Source organism: Lepus europaeus, chromosome 18, assembly GCF_033115175.1.
Source record: "Lepus europaeus isolate LE1 chromosome 18, mLepTim1.pri, whole genome shotgun sequence".
Taxonomy (NCBI): Eukaryota; Metazoa; Chordata; class Mammalia; order Lagomorpha; family Leporidae; genus Lepus; species Lepus europaeus.
Genome location: NC_084844.1, coordinates 3303479 through 3327272, shown reverse-complemented (window position 1 = coordinate 3327272; position 23794 = coordinate 3303479). Strand labels below are relative to the sequence as shown.

At 61.8% G+C, this 23794-nt stretch overlaps 2 protein-coding genes across 4 annotated transcripts; one reads left to right on the top strand and one right to left on the bottom strand.

The window, feature by feature from the left end:
• Positions 1–277: 277 nt before the first annotated feature.
• Positions 278–12069, bottom strand: TK1 (thymidine kinase 1). Its single transcript, XM_062216281.1, has 7 exons — positions 11938–12069; positions 11834–11865; positions 11124–11234; positions 8901–8994; positions 1764–1853; positions 1379–1498; positions 278–1300 (listed from the first exon to the last, which is right to left on the bottom strand). The coding sequence occupies exons 1-7, from the start codon at positions 12001–12003 to the stop codon at positions 1109–1111; spliced, it is 705 nt and encodes a 234-aa protein (XP_062072265.1). The 5' UTR covers positions 12004–12069; the 3' UTR covers positions 278–1108.
• Positions 12070–12304: 235 nt separating this feature from the next.
• AFMID (arylformamidase) lies at positions 12305–22439 on the top strand. Of its 3 annotated transcripts, XM_062215969.1 has the most exons (11): positions 12305–12390; positions 13439–13529; positions 16921–17025; positions 17128–17176; positions 18179–18264; positions 18526–18598; positions 18789–18886; positions 19086–19164; positions 19662–19803; positions 19996–20100; positions 20468–22439. In XM_062215969.1, exons 1-11 carry the CDS (start codon positions 12328–12330, stop codon positions 20498–20500), a joined length of 924 nt encoding a protein of 307 aa, XP_062071953.1. In that variant the 5' UTR covers positions 12305–12327; the 3' UTR covers positions 20501–22439. The 3 variants fall into 3 exon arrangements, with proteins under 3 accessions (XP_062071953.1, XP_062071954.1, XP_062071955.1); XM_062215970.1 differs by lacking the exons at positions 18526–18598; positions 18789–18886; XM_062215971.1 differs by lacking the exons at positions 18789–18886; positions 19086–19164.
• Positions 22440–23794: the final 1355 nt, after the last annotated feature.

The window sequence follows — 23794 nt, the reverse complement described above, 5'->3', positions numbered from 1 at the left end:
CGGTGTACTGCCGCTCCCAGCAGCACGGGCCTGGGGGAGCCAGCTAGGTGTGCCGCGGCCCTCACACCTGGGCCTGCGCCCAGCCCAGCCCCTTCCTGCGCAAGCGAGCTCCCGGCAGCCCATTTTCCGAGGCACCGTGAGTGGCATCTTCTTGGCTCCTGGACGGCCAGAGTGTCTATTTCACAAACAACACCTGACCGCCGGCCTGGCGGGCGGCCTGAGACACCTCGGCTGCCCGACCTGGGCCTCGGACTCCCACTCACTCACTCCTCTCGTTGAATGTTCATTTGTTCTTTTATTCGGAGGGCAGAGAGACAAATCTGGCTGCTGGCTCCCTCCCCCCACCAGTCAGGGTGGGTCCCTGTGTGGGTGGCAGGGGCCCAGGCACTCCCATACAGGGTGTGGGTCCCCCGAGCAGCGTCCGAAACCCACTCGGAAAGGCAGGCGAGAGCTGGTGCCGCAGGAACATTGTCAGTTATGAGGAGTGTCACTCCAACGAGGACTGGCTCGGGATCCCCACGCGAGGCGCGTGGGCGCTGTCTACGCGAGACCTGGGAAGCCCCGCTCACAGAAGTGCTCTCACACCAGCTGGCAAATTCTAATATTAGTTATTAATTACTTTCATACACTATGGCAAAAGGGTAGACCCTGCCTCCCCCCAGGCCCAGCCCGGTGCAGCCCCTGGCGTCAGCCCCCTGCCGGTCTGGTGCCACCAATGGAGGAGGCCGATTCCGGGGAAACCCGCTGCCCCGCTGGGAGGGGCTCTCGGCCACGAGGGCGGCCAGAGAGGTCAAGTCTCAAGGTGCAGGGGCAGGGACTTCACAGGAAGAACAGAAACTCGGCAGTGAAAGCCACAAAGGGGGAAGAAGCCAGCGGTTAACGTCACGGCCACGTGGGGCTCTGCCCCTCTCCCCAGAGTGGGGGTGTCTGCGGCCGCCAGGCAGGGCCACCCCCGGCTGGGCGGGCCTTCCCAGCAGCCGGGAAGGGAACTAGAAGTGCCAGGGACGGAGACGGAACCCACTTTCCTCCCGGCTTCCTCTTGTGCGAAGCCACAGGGTGTGGGGCGTGGGCTCCCGCCAGGGGGTGGCAGCAGGGGCTCCGAGGCCCCTCAGTTGGCGGCGAGGCTGCACTGCAGGACCTGCTGGGGGGCGAAGAGCTTCCTGGCGGCTGTGGCCTCGGCTGGCTTGGCCAGCGCCGGGCAGTTCTCCTTGTCCGGCCCTGCAGGTGGGCCCGTGGACTTCTTGAAGTAGCACAGGCGGCACACGGAGTGGTACTTGTCCGCCCCACCGATCACCTCCACCTGAGAGCGGTGACACAGCGGGCTGAGTGTGGGGACGCGCCCCGGCCCGCCCGGCCCGGGAGAACTGGCGGGAGCTACCTCTTTCTCGGAGCCCAGCCGCTTGGTGTAGGCGGCCTCCCGGAAGCACTCCATGCACACGGCTGTCAGCTTCACCACGCTCTCGGCCAGGGGCACCAGGTTCAGGATGGAGCCGAAAGCCTACATCGGCACGGAGAGACGGCAGGGACCCGGGTCACCTCCGTGAAGTGCAAGCAAGGAAGCCAGGACCTCGATTCCCCCGCCCTGCTGTGTCCTGGGGCCAAGCTTGGCCAGTCTGGACAGACCAGGCAGTGCCGGGACTTGGGCACACCTGGGCTGAGCAGCCCGGCGTTGCACTGAGACGGGGAAGGGGCGGGCTCAGTGCTGCACCGAGGCCCTGCCCCCACCCCGGGTGCCACCCCGACACCCAGATCAGACGCCTTACCTTCCTCTGGAAGGTTCCATCCAGGGCAGCCACGATCACCGTCTTCCCGGAGTTGGCCATGGCCTCGCAGAACTCCACGATGTCGGGGAACTGGGGGGGGGGGGGGGGGGGACGGGACAGTGAGCTCCCGCCCTGAGCCGTGGCTTCTGGATCCAGCCACCAGGACCCACTGGGAGCGCTGCCCTCCGAGGCTCCCTAGGCCGGGGGCACAGCCTGCTTCCTGCCTCCGGGCCTAGGGCCCCAGGACGTAGGATCAGATGGCTGCCCCGGCACGGGCCCCGGGCTCGGCTGCCACTCGCGGTCGGAGCTGGTAGCTGTGTGACCTTGGCTATGGCGTTACGTTTCTGGCCTTTGTTGTTGGCTGAAGGTCTCAAGGGGCTTAGCTCTGTGATCTACCGTACGTGCTGCCTGGACACCAGGCGGCCCTTGGGAAGCAGGGACCGTCCACGTGACGCCCGGAGCAGGGAGACGAGGCTCGGCCTTAAATACAGAGCCTGCGGAAACACGCGCACGCGGGCAGTCAAGGGCCATCCTGTGTGGCCCAGGCAGAGGCTGCGGCTTACACAAACGAGAAATGTTGAATTTTCATCCGGCATGCAGATCCCCTTCGGATGATCACGTGAGGAAATGGAATTAAAGGTAAGTTTGGGGCAGGTGCTTAGCCCAGAGGCTAAGGTGCCTGGGTTCTCCATCAGAGCTAACGCAGACCCTGGCAGGAAGCAAGTGGCTCGAGTGCCTGCCACCTCCGTGGGAGACCTGGACTGAGACCCTGGCTCCTGGTGTCGTGGGCACTGGGGGAGGGACCACAGGGTCAGCGCTCGCTCCGTGCCTCTCAAACTGATCTTAAACGGTAAGTTTACAAGTAAACTGATCTTTCTAAAAATTTTGGTTTATATTTATATGGAAGGCAGAGACACAGAGAGAGAGAGAGAGAGATCTCACAGTGGCTGGCTTATACCCCAAATGCCCACAGGCCTGGCTCAGACGGAAGCCAGGAGCTGAGAGCTCGGGGGTGGCAGAGACCCGGGGGCTTGGGCCGTTGCTGGTCTCCCAGGATGCACTTGGTGGGAAGCTGGAGCGCGTGTGGAGCTGGGACTGGAACGGAGACAGGTTGATGGGAACCTGTGTCCCAGGCGGCATCCCAGCACCCCGATAGCTACCCTCACCGCCATCAGTCTGCTGGATGATGTGGCCCCCTCCCCCCGATCCTCACCCCCAGTACCTCAGGGTGTCGCTTCACAGGCAGGGGTGACCAGGTCAAAGTGCGGTCAGAGGTCAGAGGTCAGGCTCCAACCCAGTGACAGATGTCACAAGGGAAAAGTGCCAGCCACGTGGGTGAGACGTGGGAGACGCAGGCTCCCCACCTCTCCTGGCATCCCGGCCAAGGCGCCTGCTGTCCACCATATCCTCACGGCCAGGGCAGTCACCCCGGTGACTTCCGGGGTCTCTGCCCACGTACCCAGCGCCTGCCCCGTGGCCGCCTGGCCCCGGCCCTGTCACAGCCCCAGTATTTCCGCTATAGCCTCGCTGCTACTTCGAGGTTGCGTGGTGCACTGGGGGTCCCCACAGCTCCCTCCACACCCACGGAGCACCGTCCTCACCGGGCCCTTCCCTCTAAGGCACAGCACACCTGCCACTCGAGGCTCAAGGCCCAGCCCGTGGTAGGCGTCTCCCACACCCAGACACTGCTGCCACGTGGCACAAGAATGAACGGGACGGGCCCTTGGACCTGGCCACCTCAGCCGTAGACGCCAACGCCCGGCAGACGCCTCCACGTCACACACAGGGCTCAGGAAACACGGCGCACGCCTAGGATGGACCTGGCCACCTCAGCCGTAGACACCAACGCCCGGCAGACGCCTCCACGTCACACACAGCGCTCAGGAAACACGGCGCACGCCTAGGATGGGCCTGGCCACCTCAGCCGTAGACGCCAACGCCCGGCAGACGCCTCCACGTCACACACAGGGCTCAGGACACACGGCGCACGCCTAGGATGGACCTGGCCACCTCAGCCGTAGACGCCAACGCCCGGCAGACGCCTCCACGTCACACACAGGGCTCAGGAAACACGGCGCACGCCTAGGATGGACCTGGCCACCTCAGCCGTAGACACCAACGCCCGGCAGACGCCTCCACGTCACACACAGGGCTCAGGAAACACGGCGCACACCTAGGATGGACCTGGCCACCTCAGCCGTAGACGCCAACGCCCGGCAGACGCCTCCACGTCACACACAGGGCTCAGGAAACACGGCGCACGCCTAGGATGGACCTGGCCACCTCAGCCGTAGACGCCAACGCCCGGCAGACGCCTCCACGTCACACACAGGGCTCAGGACACACGGCGCACGCCTAGGATGGACCTGGCCACCTCAGCCGTAGACGCCAACGCCCGGCAGACGCCTCCACGTCACACACAGGGCTCAGGACACACGGCGCACGCCTCAGGATGGGCGTTGCTGACCTGGACTGACCTGGCAGCGTGGTTAAGCCACGGCGCGCAGACTCCTGGGGTCGCCAACATCAGGCAAGGACACCCTGCGACTGATGGATCAAAACAAAAACAATGACTGGCGCTGTGGCGTAGCGGGTGAAACCACCGCCTGCAATGCCAGCATCCCACATGGGCGCAGGTTCGAGCCCTGGCTGCTCTATTCCTGACCCAGCTCCCTGCTAACAGCCTGGAAAAGCAGTGGAAGATGCCCAAGTCCTTGGGTCCCTGCACCTGCGTGGGAGACGTGGCGGAAGCTCCTGGCTCCTGGCCTCAGTGTGGCCCAGCCCTGGCGGTTGCAGCCATCTGGGGAGTGAACCAGCAGGTGGAAGGCCTGTCTACCGTCTCTCCCTCTTTGTAACTCTGCCCTTCAAAGAATCTTTAATTAAAAAAAAAAAAAAAGACAAGAACAAGGCCCTCCCTAACCACGACTGAGTACAGACGAAACAGGGGCCTTGCCCAAGCCACTCCTGGCCAACGGCAGTGCCGATGGCCTTACCATCCTTCCTTCTCTATTGGCCCCAGGGAAGACCCCACTGGGCCTCTACTCCGGGCCCCAGGAGGACCCAACAGGAGCCCAGATCCCTTCTAACCCCTCTGGCTGAGACGGCCCCCGGTTCTGCGGGCCTGTGTCCTCCTGGTACCCGGTAATAAACCCATGTTGCTCGGCTCCAGGGCTGCGCCTTCCCAGGGAGCTCATCTCAAAGACTGCTGAGAGAGCAAATTACGGGCTGTTTTCTTGGTGGATGCCTAACGCCCAGGGTACACCAGCGAGCAAAATTAAAAATCACCCCCCGCAGGGGCCGGCGCTGTGGTGCAACGGGTTAAAGCCCTGGCCTGAAGCGCCAGCATCCCATGTGCGCACAGGTTCTAGTCCCGGCTGCTCCTCTTCAGATCTGGCTCTCTGCTACGGCCTGGGAAAGCAGTGGAAGATGGCCCAAGTGCTTGGACCCTTGCACCCACATGGGAGACCCGGAAGAAGCTCCTGGCTTTGGATTGGCACAGCTCCAGCCGTTGTAGCCATCTGGGGAGTGAACAAACGCATGGAAGGCCTCTCTCTGTCTCTACCTCTCTCTGTAACTTCTGTAACTCTGGTTACTGCACCCTGGGGTGGCCCAGGCTCTGGGGGTCCCACACAGAGGATCTCCCCAAATGCCAACGATCTCCATGAAGCACCCCAAGCACCCTGTGCCTTGGCCAGAGTCACACATTAGCACGGAAGCCGAGCTTCAGGGAGGCACAGCCGCTCCTGTGTGAGAAGGGAGGGACCGGGGCTGGAGGCCCTGCCACCACCGTGCACAGCGAGGCCCTGGCATCCGCCTCCCTGGCCCCGAGCTCCCGGAGAACAAAGGCCCCAGCGGCGAGAGAGCAGCGTGGAAGTCGGGGATGTTTTCACAGTGAGTAAGACAAACACCCCTGCTCGCGGGAGGAAGCAGCCTCACGAGGCGGCCCCTCCCACAGGTCGGCACAGGCAGCTGGCATGCGGGCTCCCTGGCCAGAGCAGACGGCAAACAAGGAAGAGGGGCAGGAGTGGCCTCGTCCCGGGCAGCATGCACGCCCCCACCCCAGGAGCCCAGCTCTGAGGGTCAGGGATGGAACCCAGGGGGGCACTGGCAGCCGACAGTGCAGCCCCCCGGGGGAGACGCCCCCAACAGCCTCACCCTGGGAGTGCAGTGCGTGGCTGGGACTTGTTCAGGAGGGGGGGGGGGGGGAGGCAGAGCCGGGCCGGGGCTGACAGCTGACTGTACCGAGAGGCGGGGCAGGCTGACGGGCAGCTGCTCCCTGAAGCTCAAGTTGGTTCTCCCTGCCGAGTCCAGGAAGTGGACCGTGTGCCGCTGGCTCGGGCCGACCACGGCGAGCCTGGTGGGCAGGAGCGGCCACGCTGTCACTCGGGTTGGAGCCACGGAGGAGCGTGGGGGAGGAGTAAGTTTCCACTGTGGCGTCCGCCTTGGGACTATCACACCTTGACCTGACGATCTGTTGTTTTAAAACGTCCCTGACGCTAAGCGACGAGAACTTGGGGTACATTTGTTAGAGCAGCACTCACGATGGCCCTAATACATTGGAGGCAAGCCTAAAACTGCCCGAGGGGTGGGGCCAGCGCCGAGGCATGGTGGTTAAGCCGCCACCTGCAGAGCCGGCATCCCACCTGGGCACTATGTCCCAGCTGCTCCACTTCCGATCCAGCTCCCTGCTGTGGCCTGGGAAAGCAGTAGAAGATGGCCCAAGTGCTTGGGCCTCTGCACCTGCATGGGAGACCCGGAAGAAGCTCCTGGCTCCTGGCTTCAGATTGGCTCAGCTCCAGCCCTTGCAGCTAATGGGGGAGTGAACCAGCGGATGGAGGACCTCTCTCTCTCTCTGACTTTCAAATAAATAAATAAGTCTTAAGAAAAGGAGGGGGAGAAAAGAAAAGAGGTGAAACCATTTCTGGCTCTCTGTGCTATGGAACAACAGAAGAGTGGCATACTCAATTCTGGGGGGCGTTGGCAGTCTTGGGTGCGGTGTCTCAACCCACAGGCGGTGGGGTTTACAGCCCACAACACAGAACGCACCGACTGGCACGCACGAGCCACAGCTGTGCACCTCACTGGCCAGCTCAGTCAATCAGAACGCGGGCCCCCGGGAGCACCTCTGGGCGCCGAGTCTCCCTAACACTTCTGTGAACGTGCGGGGAGACGGGAAGCCCGAGGGTGTCCCGGGCAGGACATCGCTGGGAAGGGTGGGATTCCCGTAACAGCGCGAGGACTCTCCACGCTCCTGCTGCTTCGTTGCCTCTTAAGGAAGAGCTGCCTGGGCCGGAAAGTCCCTGGCATCACTCGGCGCGTGCCGGGAACCGAGCACAAGCCGAAGCCGGCTCTCGACCCCAGCAAAGCCTCAGCTAGGAACAAACGCTTGGATGCCCACAAAAAAAGTATCACAGGATACAGGGAACAGCACCTCCCCCGGACGCGGGCCGGAGACTGCACGTCACCTGCCCAGGAAGTGGCCCCACGTGACCACAGCCGTCTCCCTGGCAACAAGGCAGCGAGCGTGGCCACCGCTGAAGGTCGCAGATCACCCTCATTCGCCGCCCCGCTTACACGGAAAGACACTTAGAGAAAAAGCCGGGACAGCTGCCCCCCACACACCGAGGCTCGGGGAGCTCCTAGCAGGGGCCGGTGCTGCCGCCTGGGACGCCAGTGCCCCACACCGGAGAGCCGGCCCGAGTTCCGGCAGCCCCACTTCCGAGCCAGCGTCCTGCCACTGTGCCTGCAGTGGAGGGTGGCCCAGGCGCGTGGGGCCCTGCCACTCATGGGGGAGACCTGGACGGAGCTTTGGCCTGGTCCGGCCCTGGCCGCTGCAGGTATTTGGGGACTGTCTCGCCCGTGGCCACATGAGGCCCACGAAGCCCTCTGGTCCGGCCCTGCCAAGGCAACCACAGGCAGGAGTGGGAAGTCACTAAATCTGTGCCAGGCTAATTTTTAAGCTGGTGATTGGTATGGCCCACGAATGTGCTTCTCGATACCCAAGCCGCCCTTGGCGTAAAAAAGGGCCCCCACCCCTGCAGAAGACGGAAGATCTCGCTGTCCCTCCCTGTCCCTCTGCTTCCAAATAAATTAATGAATTCTTAAAAAAAAGAAGAAAAGCAAAACAATGAGGAGCAAGCAGGAAGCAACAATGAGCCAAACAAAACACTCCCATCAGCCAGTGCGGAGAGAGCTCCACTTGTTCACTAGGAAAATAGGAGTTTTTTTAAAAGATTTTATTTATTTACTTGAGAGGTAGAGTTAGAGAGAGAGAGAGAGAGAGAGAGAAGTCTTACATCTGGGCTGGTTCACTCCCCAAAAGACCACAACGGCTGGAGCTGCTCCTATCTGAAGCCAGGAGCCAGGAGCTTCTTCTGGGTCTCCCATGTGGGTGCAGGGGCCCAAGGACTCGGGCCATCTTCTACTGCTTTCCCAGGCCGTAGCAGAGAGCCAGATCTGAAGAGGAGCAGCTGGGACTAGAACATATTTTCACCAGTCCCAAAAATATGTGCTTATTAAAAATAGGAAAATACGGGGGCCGGCACTGTAGTGTAGTGGGTTAAGACTCCACCTGGGATGCCGGCATCCCACACGGGTGCTAGGTCATGTCCTGGCTGCTCCTCTTCCGATCCAGCTCTCTGCTGTGGCCTGGGAAAGCAGTAGAAGACGGCCCACGTGCTTGGGCCCTGCACCCGTGTAGGAGACCAGGAAGAAGCTCCTGGCTTTGCATTGGCCCAGCCCCAGCCTTTGTGGCCATCTCAGGAATGAACCAGCGGTGGGAAGATCTGTCTCTCCGTCTCTCTATCAGTAACTCTACCTCTCAAATAAATAAATAAAAAATAAAAAAGAGTTATCCTTGTTACACACTACACATCCTTAGTCTAAAAATCCAAAACCTGAAACGCTCTCAAATCCAAAGCCTCTTGGGGAATCTTGGATTTTTGGACTGGGAATGCTGGAGCAGTGAGGTCTAAGCAAGCACTCCAGAGCCCCCAAAACCCCACGTCTGAAACACTTCTGGTCCCAAGCATTTCCGGTAGGGAATACTCAACAGGCAGAGAATAACGCCCACCGGCAGGGAGAGAGGCAGAGGGGGCGCAGGGCGCAGGGGGGAGGGGCCAGCCGCAGCCAACTTACAAACTGCCCTTCGTCGATGCCTATGACGGCCACGGCCAGGGCCTCCTGAGCCACGTCCCGCAGCAGGCAGGCCGGCAGCGCGTCCATGGTGTTCCTGGGAAGACAAGGTTGGCAGGGGAGCAAGGTGAGGGGGGGACCAGAACGCCGGGGCCAGGGAACAGCCACTGTCGCTGCCATCCTCCACCCGGGGCACACCAAGGGACTCGGCATCCTCCACTGGACTGGGGCACCTTTCAGTGCCGGCTGCTCCACCTCGGATCCAGCTCCCTGCTGATGCGCCTGGGAAGCTGATTAATGGCTCAAGTACTGAGCCCCTCTTCCCACGTGGAGCTCCGGGCTCGGTCCTGGCCCAGCCCTGACCACTGCAGCCATCTGGGGAGTGAACCAGTGCGTGGAAGAGCTCTGCCTCTCAATATATAAATCTTTTTTAAAGTGACCGTGGTGTAGTGGGTTAAGCTGCCTTCTGTGATGCCAGCATCCCACGTGGGCACAGGTTCGGATCCCGGCTGCTCCACTTTCAATCCAACTCCCTGCTAAGGCTTCCTGGGAAAGCAGCAGAAGATGGCCCAAGTGCTTGGGCCCCTGCGCCCACGTGGGAGACCAGGGTGAGGCCCCAGCCACTGTGGCCATTGAGGGAGTGAACCAGAGGATGGAAGCTCTCTCTCTAACTCTGCCTTTCAAATAAATAAATGTACCTTTACTTCCAGCCCAGCTCTCTGCTGTGGCCTGGGAAGGCACCAGAGGATGGCCAGAATCCTTGGGCCCCTGCACCTGTGTGGGAATCCCGGAAGTAGCTCCTGGCTTTGGCCTGACCCAGCCACAGCCATTGTGGCCACTTGGGGAGTGAGCCAGCAGATGGAGGATCTCTCTTTGTAACTCTGCCTTTCAAATCAATCAATCAATGTTTTAAAAACAAATAAATAAAGCTATTAAGTGCAAGCCATCTCACGTGATGCTTCGGACTATAAGTTAGCAATGTCTAGTGTGAGGGCGTCTTTAAAAAGTTCATGAAAAGTACATATTCTGAAACATGGATTTCAAAAACTTTTTGCACCAAAAGAAATGTATCTCTTCATTCGACTTTTCCACGAGCTTTTTGAAATACCCTCGTGTGAAGCTGGCGCGACCCCACAGCTCTCCTACCCCACCCCATGCAGCAGGCGGAGGCAGCCGAGGCTGTCGCGGGGCAGTGCCAGGCTCACAACACCCCAGGCCAACAAAGCCTTTCCACTTCCAGAAGCAAAAATAAAGTCCGGTCTGGATTCCTTTGTCTTCAGCTCTCCGTGGTCATAAAACATAACATGAAAAACTTATATGGAGGGAGGCGCCCAGAGCGGGAGACTGGACCGAGCCTGCGATTCCAGGAGCCCCGCCCAGCAGGGACCCCAGGAGCAGAGAGCTTCCTCCCCGTGGCAGCGCTGCAGGGGATCAAAGGGCTTCTCGGAGGTCAGAGGAGAGGGGCCAGCGTGGGCCAGCGTGGACCTGCTGTCGTGTGGAGGTCGTGAGGTGTGCGTGGGGATGCTCTAGTGACTAAGTGACACCGGGGAGCCCGCCCCTTCCAGGGCCTCATCTGAAGGGGGACACCGCGGTCCCCACCCTTGCCCGCTGCTCTGAGCCGGCCTGCAGCGGGACAGGCAGCTCCCAGCTGTGTCTATGAAAAGATGCCACACTGGGCGGATTCCGCTCCCTTTTCGTTGGCCATCACCCCCTCCTGGATCGGGACTCAAACGTTTCTCTGCCAGGCAGGCGGCTGAGACGCCGCCCGGGAGACCTGGGTTCGAGTCCCAGCACCCACTGATGACTCAAGGACTTGAGTGGCAACCACTGAGGCATCTGGGGAGAGACTCTCCGCCTTTCAAATAAGTCAATAAAAATAAAAGGAAAACCTCTTCCCAAATGGAGGGAACCCGAGGGCGGACAGCGCCCCGAAGCTGTCAGGAAATCTGACCCCCGACCGAGCACAGCCAGCCAGAACTGCACCCGCAGGCCGCACAGAACTGGTGCGCACGGCTTTGCCACCGGGCCAGGCGCGCTGGGCGCTCGGGGTCGCTGTCCCCCCCCCCCCCCACAAGTACAGGCGCCTGCAGCCGTTGTCACGTGGATTCCAAGGGCTGAAGCCGCCCCTTGCCCACCGTGCACGGCTGGGTCCCCACGCGGGCATCAGCTCTATCACCCTATGGGCCGGGGTTTCCCACAGGAGGGCCCGAGTGGGCAGCGACTGACCGGTCATGTGTGCAGAAGCTGTTGCTGTAGCGGACGTCCTTGGCGTACTTGATGACCAGGCACTTGTACTGGGCGATCTGGAAGCGGCGGACCCGTCTCATGAGCTCGGTACTGGGAGAGCAGAGAGGGCCGGCTGAGCCAGCACACAGGCCCGGCCCGGCCCGGTCCGGTCCCCAGGCCCCGGCCCCCGGCCCACAGCCCGGCCCCCCCCCCCCGGCCCAGCCCCAGCCCGGCCCGGCCCGGCTCCCGCCCCAGCCCCAGCCCCAGCCCGGCCCGGCTCCCGCCCCAGCCCCAGCCCCAGCCCCAGCCCCGGGCCTCGGCCCCCCGGCCCCCGGCCCCCAGCCCGGCCCCCCGGCCCCCGGCGCCCTCTGCTGGTGCAGCCAGCCCGAGCGCCGCCGTCCAACCCGAGCTGGGGAGCGCCGCTCCCAGGGGTCAGGACCGGGGCGCCTGTCTGCGGGCCGCACCCCTCCGGAGGGCGGGAGGCGAGGAGCACCTGCCCAGGGCGGGGAGGGCGAGCGCGTTCCCAAGGAGCCTGCTCCCGGGGTCGTGGGCTGCAGGGGTGCCCGGGGGTCCCGGGGAACCTGGGCGGGCGGGGGAGCTGGGGAGGGGCTACAGTTCATCCGGCGGGGTCCAGCTCCAGGACTTGACGGGAGGGTCCCGGCGGGGGGTCTCCGGGGAGGAGGGGCTCACGCGCCCCCCGGGGTCATTACCTTTTCCCTGAGAACATGGGCCCGAGGATCACCTAGGAGGGAAGGCGAGGTCACTCGGCGGGCCCCGGCCGCCACCCCGGCCCCCGCAGGCCCGCGCTCCGCACCTGGATCTGTCCCCGGGTCTTGCTGGGGGAGCTGGGCAGCACGGTGGGCAAGTTGATGCAGCTCATGGCGCCGCCTGGAAGCTCGCAGCACGGAGACCCTACGCAGCAGGACCCGGCAAGTTCCCGCCAGACCCGCGCCTCCCGCCTTTATTGGCGGCACTCTGGCCAATCGGGAGCCGGCGCCGGCGACCCGCAGCCAATCAGCGCCCGGCACGGGCGGCGGGAGATTCGACCGCGGCCCGCCCCCTCGAGGCGGTGATCCAGGCCGCGCCCTGGGACGCCACCCGGTGGTGGGCGGGGCCTCGTCAGGGGCGTGGCTGGGCGGAGCTTTCCGCCCCGCCCACCACCAGGCATAAAAGGGCGCGCAGGCCCCGGGCCGGAGCTGCGCTGATGATGGACGTCCCGGGGGCCGGCAGCGGGCGCGAGGCCGCGTGGAAGACGATGCCCCCCGAGGTAGGCGGGACTGGGAGCCCGGGGCCCGCGCAGACCAGCCTGATCCGCTTTTCTGCTCCCAGGCTCAGAGGTCGCGGGAGGCCGGGAGCCGAGGGTGCGGGCCTCTGGGGAGTTTGTGCAACGCCTTAGGCGGAGGGGCGGGGCCCCGCCGGGTGCTGGGTTGGAAAGGCGCCTGGCGTCCGTTACGGAGTCCTAGCTAGCCTCCTGGGGAGCTGGTGGACGCGCTGGACCCCGCCCCGCCCACCACGCGTGCACCTGCTGTGTTAGCGCGCAGGGGCCCTGAGCAACAGCGGGAAGGGGGCGTCCGCAGGTGAGCGCCTCCCGGGTACAGCTCGGTTCTGGTGTGCGCCTGGCCCGGAGCCCGGGGCAACGAGAGAAGGAAGCAGCCCTGTGAGGTTGGCTGTGACACAGTGCCAGGGAGGACGGAGACGGTCACCCGGCAGCCTGCAGAATCGGGACTGGTGCCGGGGTGTATGATTGGGTTCAGCTGTGCCGGTTCCAGTCCCGGCTGCTCCACTTCCGATCCAGCTCCTGCTATGGCCTGGGAGAGCAGCGGAAGATGACCCAGGTCCCTGCACCCACATGGGAGACCTGGAAGAAGCTCCTGGTTCCTGGCTTCCGCCTGGCCCAGCCCTGGCCATTGTGGCCGTCTGGGGAGTGAACCAGGGGATGGAAGATTCTCTCCCACCCCTCTCTGGGCCGCAGCGAGCTTTCCCATAATGGTGGCCCTGAGCCCTTCTCCAAAACCTGACTGCCTGATGCCGCCCGAGACCCTGCAGCCTCCGGCCCAGCTTCCCAGCCCTCAGCCACCTTCCCAGGCAGCCCCTGCAGACGGAGCCTGGTTGGTTCCTCCTCGCCCCTGCCTCGGGCTGCGCTGCGCCCCTGCAGGTGGAACTAGCTGTCTGGAGGGACACCAGCTCCATGACACTGGCTCCGGGCCCCAAGTACAGGGGAGCCTGGGCTCTGGGGGAGGGGCTCTCGGGCCAGCAGTGGGGGTGCGCTCCGGGTTGAGGGCGGAGGTCTTAGGCAGTCTGTGTCTCTCCTGTAGGAACTGGAGAACCAGTACTCGCCCAGCAGATGGGTCGTCCGCCAGGGACCACAGGAGGCCTTGAGGACCTACGCACAGACAGGACTCCAGGGTACCACTGGGACCTCTGTGGCCGCCTCGTGTGGCCTTCGGCACGTGCTGCTGGTTCAGAATGCTGGGGGCGGGGAGGAGGGGCCCTCAGCCGAGCCCCCAGGGGGCCGATTCCCAAACACCCAGCTCCAGGTGCCCAAGACCCCCACAGCAGGCGGGCTGCACAGAGGGGCTGCACCGCAGGACTGGGATTCTGTAAAAGATGCCACGGTCCCACCTAGGTCCCACCTAGGCCACCCACTGGGTGCTGCCGGGGGTCCTGAGCTTTTGAGAACAGGTGACCCGTCTTCCTGCCGTGCGGTGGGTGCCGTGCAGCCTGATTTTAGGCCTGACGTTGTTGGTCTGCATGGCCCCGAGTAATGCAGCAGCAGGTGCCCGGGGCGCCCTCAGCAGGTACTGGTGAGGGTCATGGCTAGCTCCAGTGCACTGGGCCTGCCCTCCCACATGCCCAGGGCCGGTGCTGTGGCGTGGTGGACTAAGCCTTCACCTGCAATGTCAGCATCCCATATGGGCTCCGGTTCGAGTCCCGGCTGCTCCACTTCCGATCCAGCTCTCTGCTGTGGCCTGGGAAAGCAGTAGAAGATGGTCCAAGTGCTTGGGCCCCTGCACCCACGTGGGAGACCCGGAAGAAGCTCCTGGCTCCTGGCTTTGGTTCAGCCCGGCTCTGGCCACTGAGGCCATTTTGGGAGTGGGCCAGTGGATGGAAGACACCTCTCTCTCTCTCTCTCTCTGTCTCTCTCTTTATATATATATATATATATATATATATATATATATATATATATATATACATGTAACTGCCTCTCAAGTAAGTAAATATTTTTTTAAAGATTTATTATTTATTTATTTGAAAGCAGAGTTACACAGAGAGAGGAGAAGCAGAGAGAGAGGTCTTCCATCCTCTGGTTCACTCCCCAAATGGCTGCAACAGCTGGAGCTGCACCAATCCAAAGCCAGGAGCCAGGAGCTTTTTCCGGGTCTCCCACGCAGATGCAGGGGCCCAAGGACTTGGGCCATCTTCTGCTTTCCCAGGGAGCATTAGCAAGGAGCTGGATCAGAAGTGGAGCAACGGGGACAGGAACCAGGGCACACATGGGATGCCACTGCTTCAGGCCAGGGCGTTAACCCACTGCGCCACAGTGCCAGCCCTGTAAATCTTTAACTTAAAGCAAATAAAAGGCCAGAGAGAGGCGTGAGAACAGGCAGCATCTAGCTGGAGCTGGGGGCCACGGCTGTGGGGGAGGGAGCAGGGACACCTCCTTCTCTTTCGGGAGATCAGGGCTTGGGAGCCCAAGTGGCTTCAGGTCACCAACGTCCATCCGCGGCCTGGCCAGGCCCCGTGCTGGGCTGGGGCAGCTGCCCCCAGGACGTGGCCCCGGGCAAGCAGCAAGGCTGGGTGCTGCGACTCTGGGTTTCAGCAGGCAGCCTGGAACCTTCCAGAGCTGTCCGAGCAGTGGCTCTCTAACCTGAGATCTGTCCTGCTTGTCCCCAGGGACGTGGGGAGCCGTGTCCTCGCCCCTTCAGGTCCCTTCTGTGCCAGCTTTGTACTGGTTGACTCTTTGTTTGCCCAGTAAATATTTGAGTATGTTGTGAAACGCATGAGCTTGAAGGAAACCTATGTTCTTAGATTTAAAAAACTTTGTTAACATTTATTTTAATTTTACTTGAAAGATCTTTTGCCCACTGGTTCCCTCCCCAAATGCCCGCAGTAGCCAGGGCTGGTCCAGGCCAAAGCCAAGAACCTGGAACTTAACCCAGTTTTCCCATGTGGGTGGCAAGGTTGCTATGATTTTCTCAGCCCTAGTTTGATTTTTTTTTTTTTAATTTTTATTTATCTGAGAGGCAGAGTTACAGACAGAGGGAGAGACAGAGAGAGAGGGATTCCATCCACCTGTTCACTTCCCAAATGGCCGCAACAGCCAGAGCTGGGCCGCAGCTGAGCTGGACCACCAAAGCCAGGAGCCCGGAGCTTCCTCCAGGTCTCCCATGCAGGTGCAGAGGCCCAAAGACCTGGGCCATCTTCTGCTGCTTTCCCAGGCCACAGCAGAGAGCTGGATTGGAGGAGGAGCAGCCTGGACTTGAGGCCAGAGCCCATATGCGATGCTGGCACTGCAGGCGGCGGCTTTACCTGCTATGCCACAGCGCCGGCCCCTTAACCAGCATCTTAACTCCAGGTCAAACGCCCACCCCTGAAAATATTTTTTTAATATTACGTCATTTTTTAAAAATATTTATTTTATTTGAAGGGCAGAGTTAGAGAGCGGAAGCAACAGAGACAGAGAGATCGTCCATCCACTAGCTCGCTCCCCAAATGGCCACAGTGGTCAGGGCAGGGCCAGGCCAAATCCAGGAGTCAGGCACCTCATTCATGTCCCCCATGTGGGTGCAGGGGCCCAAACACTTGGGCCATTATCTGGGATCTGGGTCAGAAATGGAGCAGCCAGGGCTGGCACTGTGGTGTAGCGGACAAAGCTGCCACCTACGATGCCGGCATCCCATAATGGTGCTGATTTGAGACCCAGCTGCTCCACTTCCGATCCAGCTCTCTGCTGTGGCCTGGGAAAGCAGTGGAAGATAGCCCAAGTGCTTGGGCCCCTGCACCTGCGTGGGAGACCTGGAAGAAGCTCCTGGCTCCTGGCTTCAAATCAGCCCAGCTCCAGCTGTTGCAGCCATCTGGGGAGTCAACCGGCAGATGGAAGACCTACCTACCTCTCTCTCTCTCTCTCTCTCTCTCTCTCTCTCTCTCTCTGTAACTCTGCCTTCCAAGTAAATAAATAAATCTCAAAAAGAAAAGAAATGGATACTTACCTGGCAGGGGAGATACCACATCATGAAAAGAAATGGAGCAGCCGGGACTTGAACCGGCGCCCATACGGGATGTGAGCATTGCAGAGGCTTTACCTGCTACGCCGGCCTCTCAAATACATTTTAAAAAGTTATATGTGAAACATAAGTCAATTTCATGTTTGGAATTGGATTCCATCTCAGTATAGATACACAAGGATCCCCAAATCGGAAACACTTCTGGCCCTAATCATTTTTTCATAAGGGCTACTCAGCCCATACTGTTTGATTATCTGTTTATTTCTGGTGAGTTTAAGTCTCCCTAGATTATTTTCCCAAACGTCTGGACCTGCGTTCACTCCCTAGAGAGCGTACTCAGTGCTGTGCACGTGATAAGCCTGGCATAAAGTACTGGTGAGGCCGGGGCTGCTGGCACCGGGAGTTCCCGTGCCGACGGACGTCAGGACGCAGGGTCCCCTTCCCGCGATGCTCACAGCCAGAGGCCACTCGTCCACCCAAGGGTGCTCTCAGGAAGCCGTGTCCACCTGGGCTGGCTAGGAGTGGCCCCTGAGCCCGTGCTGACCGTGACCCGTCTGCTTCCGAGACAGCCACCACGAGGGCCCGGGCCACCAGGAGGTGCCAGCTGCATGTCCCTTACGGAGATGGCGACGGGGAGAAGATGGACATCTACTTTCCTGACGAGCAGTCTGAAGGTGAGCCGACGTGGGGCGGAGGGCTGGCCGCCGAGCCCAGCCGGAGCCCAGCCGGAGCCCAGCCGGAGCCTGGCCTCGCTCACCGCCCCGCCTGTCTTCCAGCCTTGCCCTTCTTCCTGTTCTTCCATGGCGGGTACTGGCAGAGCGGCAGGTGCGTGGGGGTAGAGAGGGCAGGGGCGGCTCCTCCCTCCCCGGTGCGTGCGTTTCCCCGGGGCTGCTGCGGCAGTGGACCTCGTGCTTGGCGCCCTGAACACCGGAAGTGCGTTCTGGCCCCGTGCTGCCATGGTCCAGGAAGCAGGGCTGGGAGGAGCCTTCCCTGCGTGTCAGCTCCTGGTGGCGCAGGCACTGCTCGGCCGGGGCCCCGTCGGCGCAGCCTCCGCCTCTGTCTTAGGATGACCCCGGCCGCTGCCCTCAGGAGCCGTTCTCATCCAGGCGGAGCGCCCCTCACCCTGATTCCAGATGCAAAGACCCCGCTCCCAGCCAAGGCCACAGTCACGGGGCCTGGGGGTCAGGATGTGGACGTGGTGTTTTGGGGAACACCATCCAGGGCCAAGCCAGTGGCCACTGTCCTGGTTTGTCACAACTGGGGGATTCCCAGGACGTGAGATTTCAGCACGAAATTAGAAAATAAATAAATACAAGGCAGGGAGGTGGGGAAGGAAGCAGAGTCCAGGCAGACAGAGCTGGGCACCCTCTGTTTGAAAAGTAGAGTTGCGGGGAGAGAGAGAGAGAGAAACAGACAGACAGGTTTTCCATCCGCTGGTTCACTCCCCAGATGGCCTCAACAGCCGGAGCTGTGCTGATCTGAAGCCAGGAGCTGCTTCCAGGTCTCCCATGTGGGTGCAGGGGCCCAAGGACCTGGGCCATCTTCTACTGCTTTCCCAGGCCACAGCAGAGAGCTGGATTGCAAGTGGAGCCGCCGGGACTCAAACCCGCGCTCATATGGGATGCCGGCGCTGCAGGCTGTAGCTAACACCCCCCCCCCCCCCGCCGCTGTCCCTGTTTTACAAGTTCCCACGCCGGCGTGTGATGTGGTGAGGACAGAGCTGCCCTTGGCCCTGTGCCACGTCCTGCTCTGCCTGGACATGACACAGGGAAAGCAGCCTAGTGGCCACCAGTGGTCACGTCTCTGTCCATGTCTCTCTCTCTGCAGTAAAGATGAGTCGGCCTTCATGGCTAGCGTGCTGACAGCAAAGGGAGTGGCCGTGGCGATAGTGGCTTATGACATTGCTCCCAAAGGTACCAAGTCCTGCTGCAGGTGGGGGCCAGGGGGCCTTGGAGGGGGCCGAGCACCCCGGGGGACCCTGGCCTTGGAGGGGCAGAGCACCCTGGGGGGACCCTGGCATAGGAGGGGGCAGAGCACCCAGGGGACCCTGGCATAGGAGGGGGCAGAGCACCCTGGGGGACCCTGGCCTTGGAGGGGGCAGAGCACCCAGGGGACCCTGGCCTTGGAGGGCGCAGAGCACCCGGGGACCCTGACCCAGCTGGTGCTCTCTGCAGGAAACCTGGACCAGATGGTCGGCCAAGTGGCCCGCAGTGTCGTGTTTGTCCAGAAGCGGTATCCTTGCAACCAGTGGGTGTCACTGCAGGGGTTCTGGGGACGGGGCTGGGCGGGAGGACAGTGGCCCAGGTTGGCTCCGTGGAGGCGGCCAGGCTGCCCCTCTGGCCGTGTGGCAGCAGGCAGAGCCGGGGCCTCTTGATCCTAGCCTGAGGCTTTGAGGAGACTGAAGGCAAACCCGGCTCTCTGCTCTGACCCGTCCCAGGGGCCTTTACCTGTGTGGACACTCTGCTGGGGCCCATCTGGCCGCCATGATGCTCCTGACCGACTGGGCCCAGCTCGGAGCGGCGCCCAACCTCAGAGGTGCCGTGGGGACCGGCCTGGCTGGCAGGGGCCGAGAGTGGCCTGACCTGGAGGGCCCCAGCCCCGTGAGCAGGCCCCTCCTTGCCTCCTCCCTGTACCCCCGCCCCCAGCCCTGGCCCTGCCCTTCTGGGCTGGAGGGTAGGCGGGTCCTGTCTTCCTCTCCCTGGCGCTGGCCCTGTGACTGCTCCTCCCTCCACAGGCTTTTTCCTCCTGAGTGGGGTCTACGACCTGGAGCCCCTTGTGCACACCTCACAGAATGCCCCTCTCCTCATGACCCCGTGAGTCGCTCACCTCCCAGCTCTCCGCTACTGCCTGTATCCGGGCCCCTCTCTGTGCTGACCTGTCCCCCTCCCAGGTCTCCCCGGCCACCTGCAGCCTGGCCCCTCTCTGTGCTGACCTGTCCCCCTCCCAGGTCTCCCCGGCCACCTGCAGCCTGGCCCCTCTCTGTGCTGACCTGTCCCCTCCACCCAGGTCTCCCCGGCCACCTGCAGCCTGGCTCCTCTGTGCTGACCTGTCCCCCTCCCAGGTCTCCCCGGCCACCTGCAGCCTGGCCCCTCTCTGTGCTGACCTGTCCCCCTCCCAGGTCTCCCCGGCCGCCTGTATCCAGGCTCCTCTCTGTGCTGACCTGTCCCCCTCCCAGGTCTCTCCGGCCGCCTGTGTCCGGGCTCCTCTCTGTGCTGACCTGTCCCCCTCCCAGGTCTGCCCCTGCCCACCCCCAGATGCCCCTCTCTGCTTACCTGGCCCCTGTCTCCACCCCCCCCCCCGCCTTCCCCAGGGAAGATGCGCAGAGGAACAGCCCACAGCGGCAGCTGGAGGCGGCCCGGGCACAGCCTGCAGACCCAGCCTGCCCCGTGCTGGTGATCGTGGGCCAGCATGACTCTGCCGAATTCCACCGGCAGTCCAGGGAGTTTTATCAGGTACTCCCGAGACCCACCCGGTCTGTGGCCAGGGGCTGTGTGGTCTTCTCGTTAGCTTCTCTCTGTCACCCACCTGGACCCCATGTCAGTTCCCCGACAAATTCTTAGCGAGCACCCGACAGGTGCAGGTGCTGTGGAGGGCGCCCTGCCCTTCCTGCGGCCACACGCGCCCTCTGCCCTCTCCCCGCCCAGGCGCTGTGCCGGGGAGGGTGGACGGCCTCGCTGGAGGAGCTCCATGACGTGGACCACTTTGAAATCGTGGAGAATCTGACCCAGGAGGAGGACGCGCTCACCCAGGTGGGGTCTCGCCCTCCTGCTGCCCTGCAGTGGCTGGTGGGGGTCCTTGGGGACGTGGAGCGGAGGTGGGCGGGCTGCAGAAAGGGGTCTTGAGAATCGAGCAACATAGGGTCGTTCCTTGGTGCCAGAGCGAGAGAGCGAGAGCGAGAGGGAGGGAGAGGGTGGGAGAGGGAAAGGGAGTGGGGGAGAGGTATCTTCCTTCCACTGGTTCCCAATTGTGGGCGTTTGGGGAGTGAACCAGTGGGTGGAAGATCTGCCCCCCAACCCCATAACTCTGCCTTTCGGATAAATGGAGTAAGTCTTTAAAGAGAGAGGGGGAGAGAGCGAGCGAGCGAGCGCCACACCAGGTCTTCTCTTCCCGCTGCAGATTATTTTGAAGACAATATTCCGGAAGTTCTGACGACACTGACCCCGGCCCACGTGCACCCTGACCGCTGAAGCCCTCCCCGGGGCCCCCATGGCCTGGGCTCGTGTGCCTGCCCCGCGAGGGCCACTCTTGTCCCCGCTGTGGACCCTGGCGAATCTCTCGCTCTCCCTTTCCCCAGCCTGGACGGGGCTCCAGGGAAGGTCAGCTGGGGTCAGTGCTGTGAGGGGCCCAGAGCTGCCTCTGGGCTGGGCCTGGCCTCGCTACTTACTGATGGGACAGGCAAGGCTCCCCCCACCCCGCCCCGGCCCCGGCCACTTTGGCGTGCCCGCTGAAAGTCACGAGTTCAGTGGGGTCCCTTGGGTCAGAGCCCAGGAGAACAGAACCAGGAGGTCATGAGGGAGCCTCGTGCACACGTGCCTACCGTGAGAACAGCACAGACATGTTGGAGAGTTTCTAAAAATTTAAATTAAGCGCTGTGGCACAAAAGGGTAAACTCGACTTGCAAGGCTTGCCCCATATCAGTGCTGGTTCAAGGCCCGGGGCTGGGCTCTGATCCGGCTCCCTGCTGACGCGCCTGGGAAAGCAGCAGACGATGGCCCAAGTGCTTTGGCCACTGGCACTCGTGTGGGAGACCCGGATGAAGCTCCTGGCTCCTGGCCTCGGCCTGACCCAGCCCCAGCTGTCGCAATCATTTGGAGAGTGAACCAGCAGATGGAAGATCTCTCTCTCTCCCTGCCATTAAAAAACTAAATCTTTTCAAAGTAAAAATTTAATAAAAAATAGAATAAGGGGCTGTGCCAAGGAACACGTGAGGATGGCAGTGACGCTGACGAGCTGTGTGCTCGGGGACACCTGCCGGCCATGCGGTCTCCACCACCGACCAGATGCCAGCACCCGCCACAGCCCTGGCTCCAGCAGGCCACGGCTGTGAACCCCACCCACCGCCTGCTGGCGCCCGTGGGGTCCACCCTCGCCCGAGGTCCCAGCGGCTGCCCCGGCCACCCTGAGTAGACGGCCCGAGGAGAGTCGGTCAGTCTGCCGTTGCTTGTAGCTGAGACCACATCACATTTTTATTTGAAGTTTTTAATTTAACAGTTAACCCACAGGGTAAAGCTGCAAGCAATTCTAACCTTATTTAATACAGTGTTTCACACTGATATAAACTATAATTGAGTTTTAATAAAATTCTGATGGGCCGAGGTTGATGACTCTAAACATGTTTCCCAATACTGAGGATCCTGGTTATGTAAGAGTTGGGGGCCGCGTGTCATCTTAACCTTCAACTTATAAATGGTCTAAAAACCCATGTCCAGGCCGGCGCCACGGTTCAATAGGCTAATCCTCTGCTTTGCGGCGCCGGCACACCGGGTTCTAGTCCCGGTTGGGGCGCCGGATTCTGTCCCGGTTGCCCCTCTTCCAGTCCAGCTCTCTGCTATGGCCCGGGAGTGCAGTGGAAGATGGCCCAAGTGCTTGGGCCCTGCACCTGCATGGGAGACCAGGGGGAAGCACCTGGCTTCTGGCTTCGGATCAGCGCGGTGGGCCGCCTGCAGCATGCCAGCCGTGGTGGCCACTGGAGGGTGAACCAACGGCAAAGGAAGACCTTTCTCTCTGTCTCTCTGTCCACTCTGCCTGTCAAAAAAAAAAAAAAAAATGTCCAAGGGGCTGGCGCCGTGGCTCACTTGGTTAATCCTCTGCCTGCGGTGCCGGCATCCCATATGGGCACCAGGTTCTAGTCCCGGTTGTCCCTCTTCCAGTCCAGCTCTCTGCTGTGGCCCAGGAGTGCAGTGGAGGATGGCCCAAGTGCTTGGGCCCTGTACCTGCATGGGAGACCAGGAGGAAGCACCTGGCTCCTGGCTTCAGATTGGCACAGCACTGGCCATTTTGGGGGGTGAACCAATGGAAGGAAGACCTTTCTGTCTCTCTCTGTCTATAACTGTCAAATAAAAAGAGAATCATTAAAAACCCATGTCCACACATGTGTGTGCGTGGTGTCTGTGCACATGTGTGCATGCGTGTAGAGAATGAGGAACCAAAAACCCGGGTGAAGGCTGTGTGAGCCAAAAACCCGGGTGGAGGCTGCGTGAGCTACCCGGGTGGAGGCTGTGTGAGCTGCCCGGGTGGAGGCTGCGTGAGCCGCCCAGGTGGAGGCTGTGTGAGCTCTCCTTGGCTGCTCTAGAGACGTTGAAGTGACATCACAAAGCACAGGCATCTGAGGCCCCTGGTCCCCAGCCGCTGAGGCCACGTGCTGTCCGCGCCGCCCAGCCTGGCACGCGCCCTCAGAACACCCTGCTCCGACACGGTGCCCTGGTGTCCTTTTACACGAGACTCTTGTCAGTGGGCGGCAGGACTTGGCGCGGCTGGGGGAGGAGGAGCTGGCCCGGCCTTTCCCAGCTCTCCTGTCCCCTCTGAGGGCGGCCCAGCCCCGGGCTCCCGGCCCCGACCCCTGTCGGGGTCCCCTTTCTACAGAGGTGCTCTCCCCCGGGAGTCTCGGTTTTGCTGGCGAAGCCTGGGCAGGTCTCCGGCCTCTTTGGCTGCCCAGACCCCGAAGCTGCCCACGGATTTGCTCCCGGCTCAGTGCCTGGGCTCCGTGTACCTTCCAGACCTGCGCCTGTGTCTCTGGGTCCCACCTACTCACCCATGAAATAACGGGACGGGGTGGGGGCAGACGGATCAATGAACAGAACCGTGGGCCGTGGGCCTGGTCCACCACATAGGGGAATCTGCTACGTGGGGAAGGCAGAGCTGCAAACCTGCTGTGCGAAGCTGGTTACTGAATAAACCCGAGGGGAGGGCAGGCGTCGGGCCGGGCCTCGGCAAACACCCATCTGACCCCCCCCACCACGCGCCTTCCCGCAACCTGGAGGGGCCAAGACGTCAACGCAGAGACCAAACCCAGGAGAAACCAGAAGTCATTAGTTCAGCTCTTTGATAAATCTTGGAGCAGAAACTTTTTAACCTGGACAGAAGCAAACCCAACCCAGCAGAAACAGTAAACAGACATCAAAGATGTAAAAAAAAAAAAAAAAGATAATGACGCAGGTGTTGACGCTCCGGACTAAGCCACCACTGGCGACGCCCACATCCTGTGCCGGGTGCCACGTCCTCTCCTGGCCACTGTGTGATTCTGATCCGGCTCCCTGCTAATGTGCCTGGGAGGGAGCAGGTGACGGCCACCCTGGAGGAGACCCAGATGAAGCTCCTGGACCCTGGCTTCAGCCTGGCCCAGCCCTAACTGTTGTGGGCATTTGGGGAGTGAACCAGCAGATGGAAGATTTGAAGTAGCACCTTGACAACAGGGACTCCATTTTGGAGCACTTGAGACTCCAT

What these genes read in the sequence shown, in the direction of transcription:
- TK1 (XM_062216281.1), bottom strand. Translation starts at nt 12,003, where the DNA reads ATGAGCTGCATCAACTTGCCCACCGTGCTGCCCAGCTCCCCCAGCAAG. An exon ending in AGACCCGGGGACAGATCCAG is followed by an intron (nt 11,866 to 11,937) that starts GTGCGGAGCGCG and finishes CTTCCCTCCTAG; the next exon opens with GTGATCCTCGGGCCCATGTT. An exon ending in GCATCGACGAAGGGCAGTTT is followed by an intron (nt 1,854 to 8,900) that starts GTAAGTTGGCTG and finishes CCCCCCCCCCAG; the next exon opens with TTCCCCGACATCGTGGAGTT.
- AFMID (XM_062215969.1), top strand. Translation starts at nt 12,328, where the DNA reads ATGATGGACGTCCCGGGGGCCGGCAGCGGGCGCGAGGCCGCGTGGAAG. An exon ending in GGGTACTGGCAGAGCGGCAG is followed by an intron (nt 17,177 to 18,178) that starts GTGCGTGGGGGT and finishes CTCTCTCTGCAG; the next exon opens with TAAAGATGAGTCGGCCTTCA. An exon ending in AGCGGCGCCCAACCTCAGAG is followed by an intron (nt 18,887 to 19,085) that starts GTGCCGTGGGGA and finishes CTCCCTCCACAG; the next exon opens with GCTTTTTCCTCCTGAGTGGG.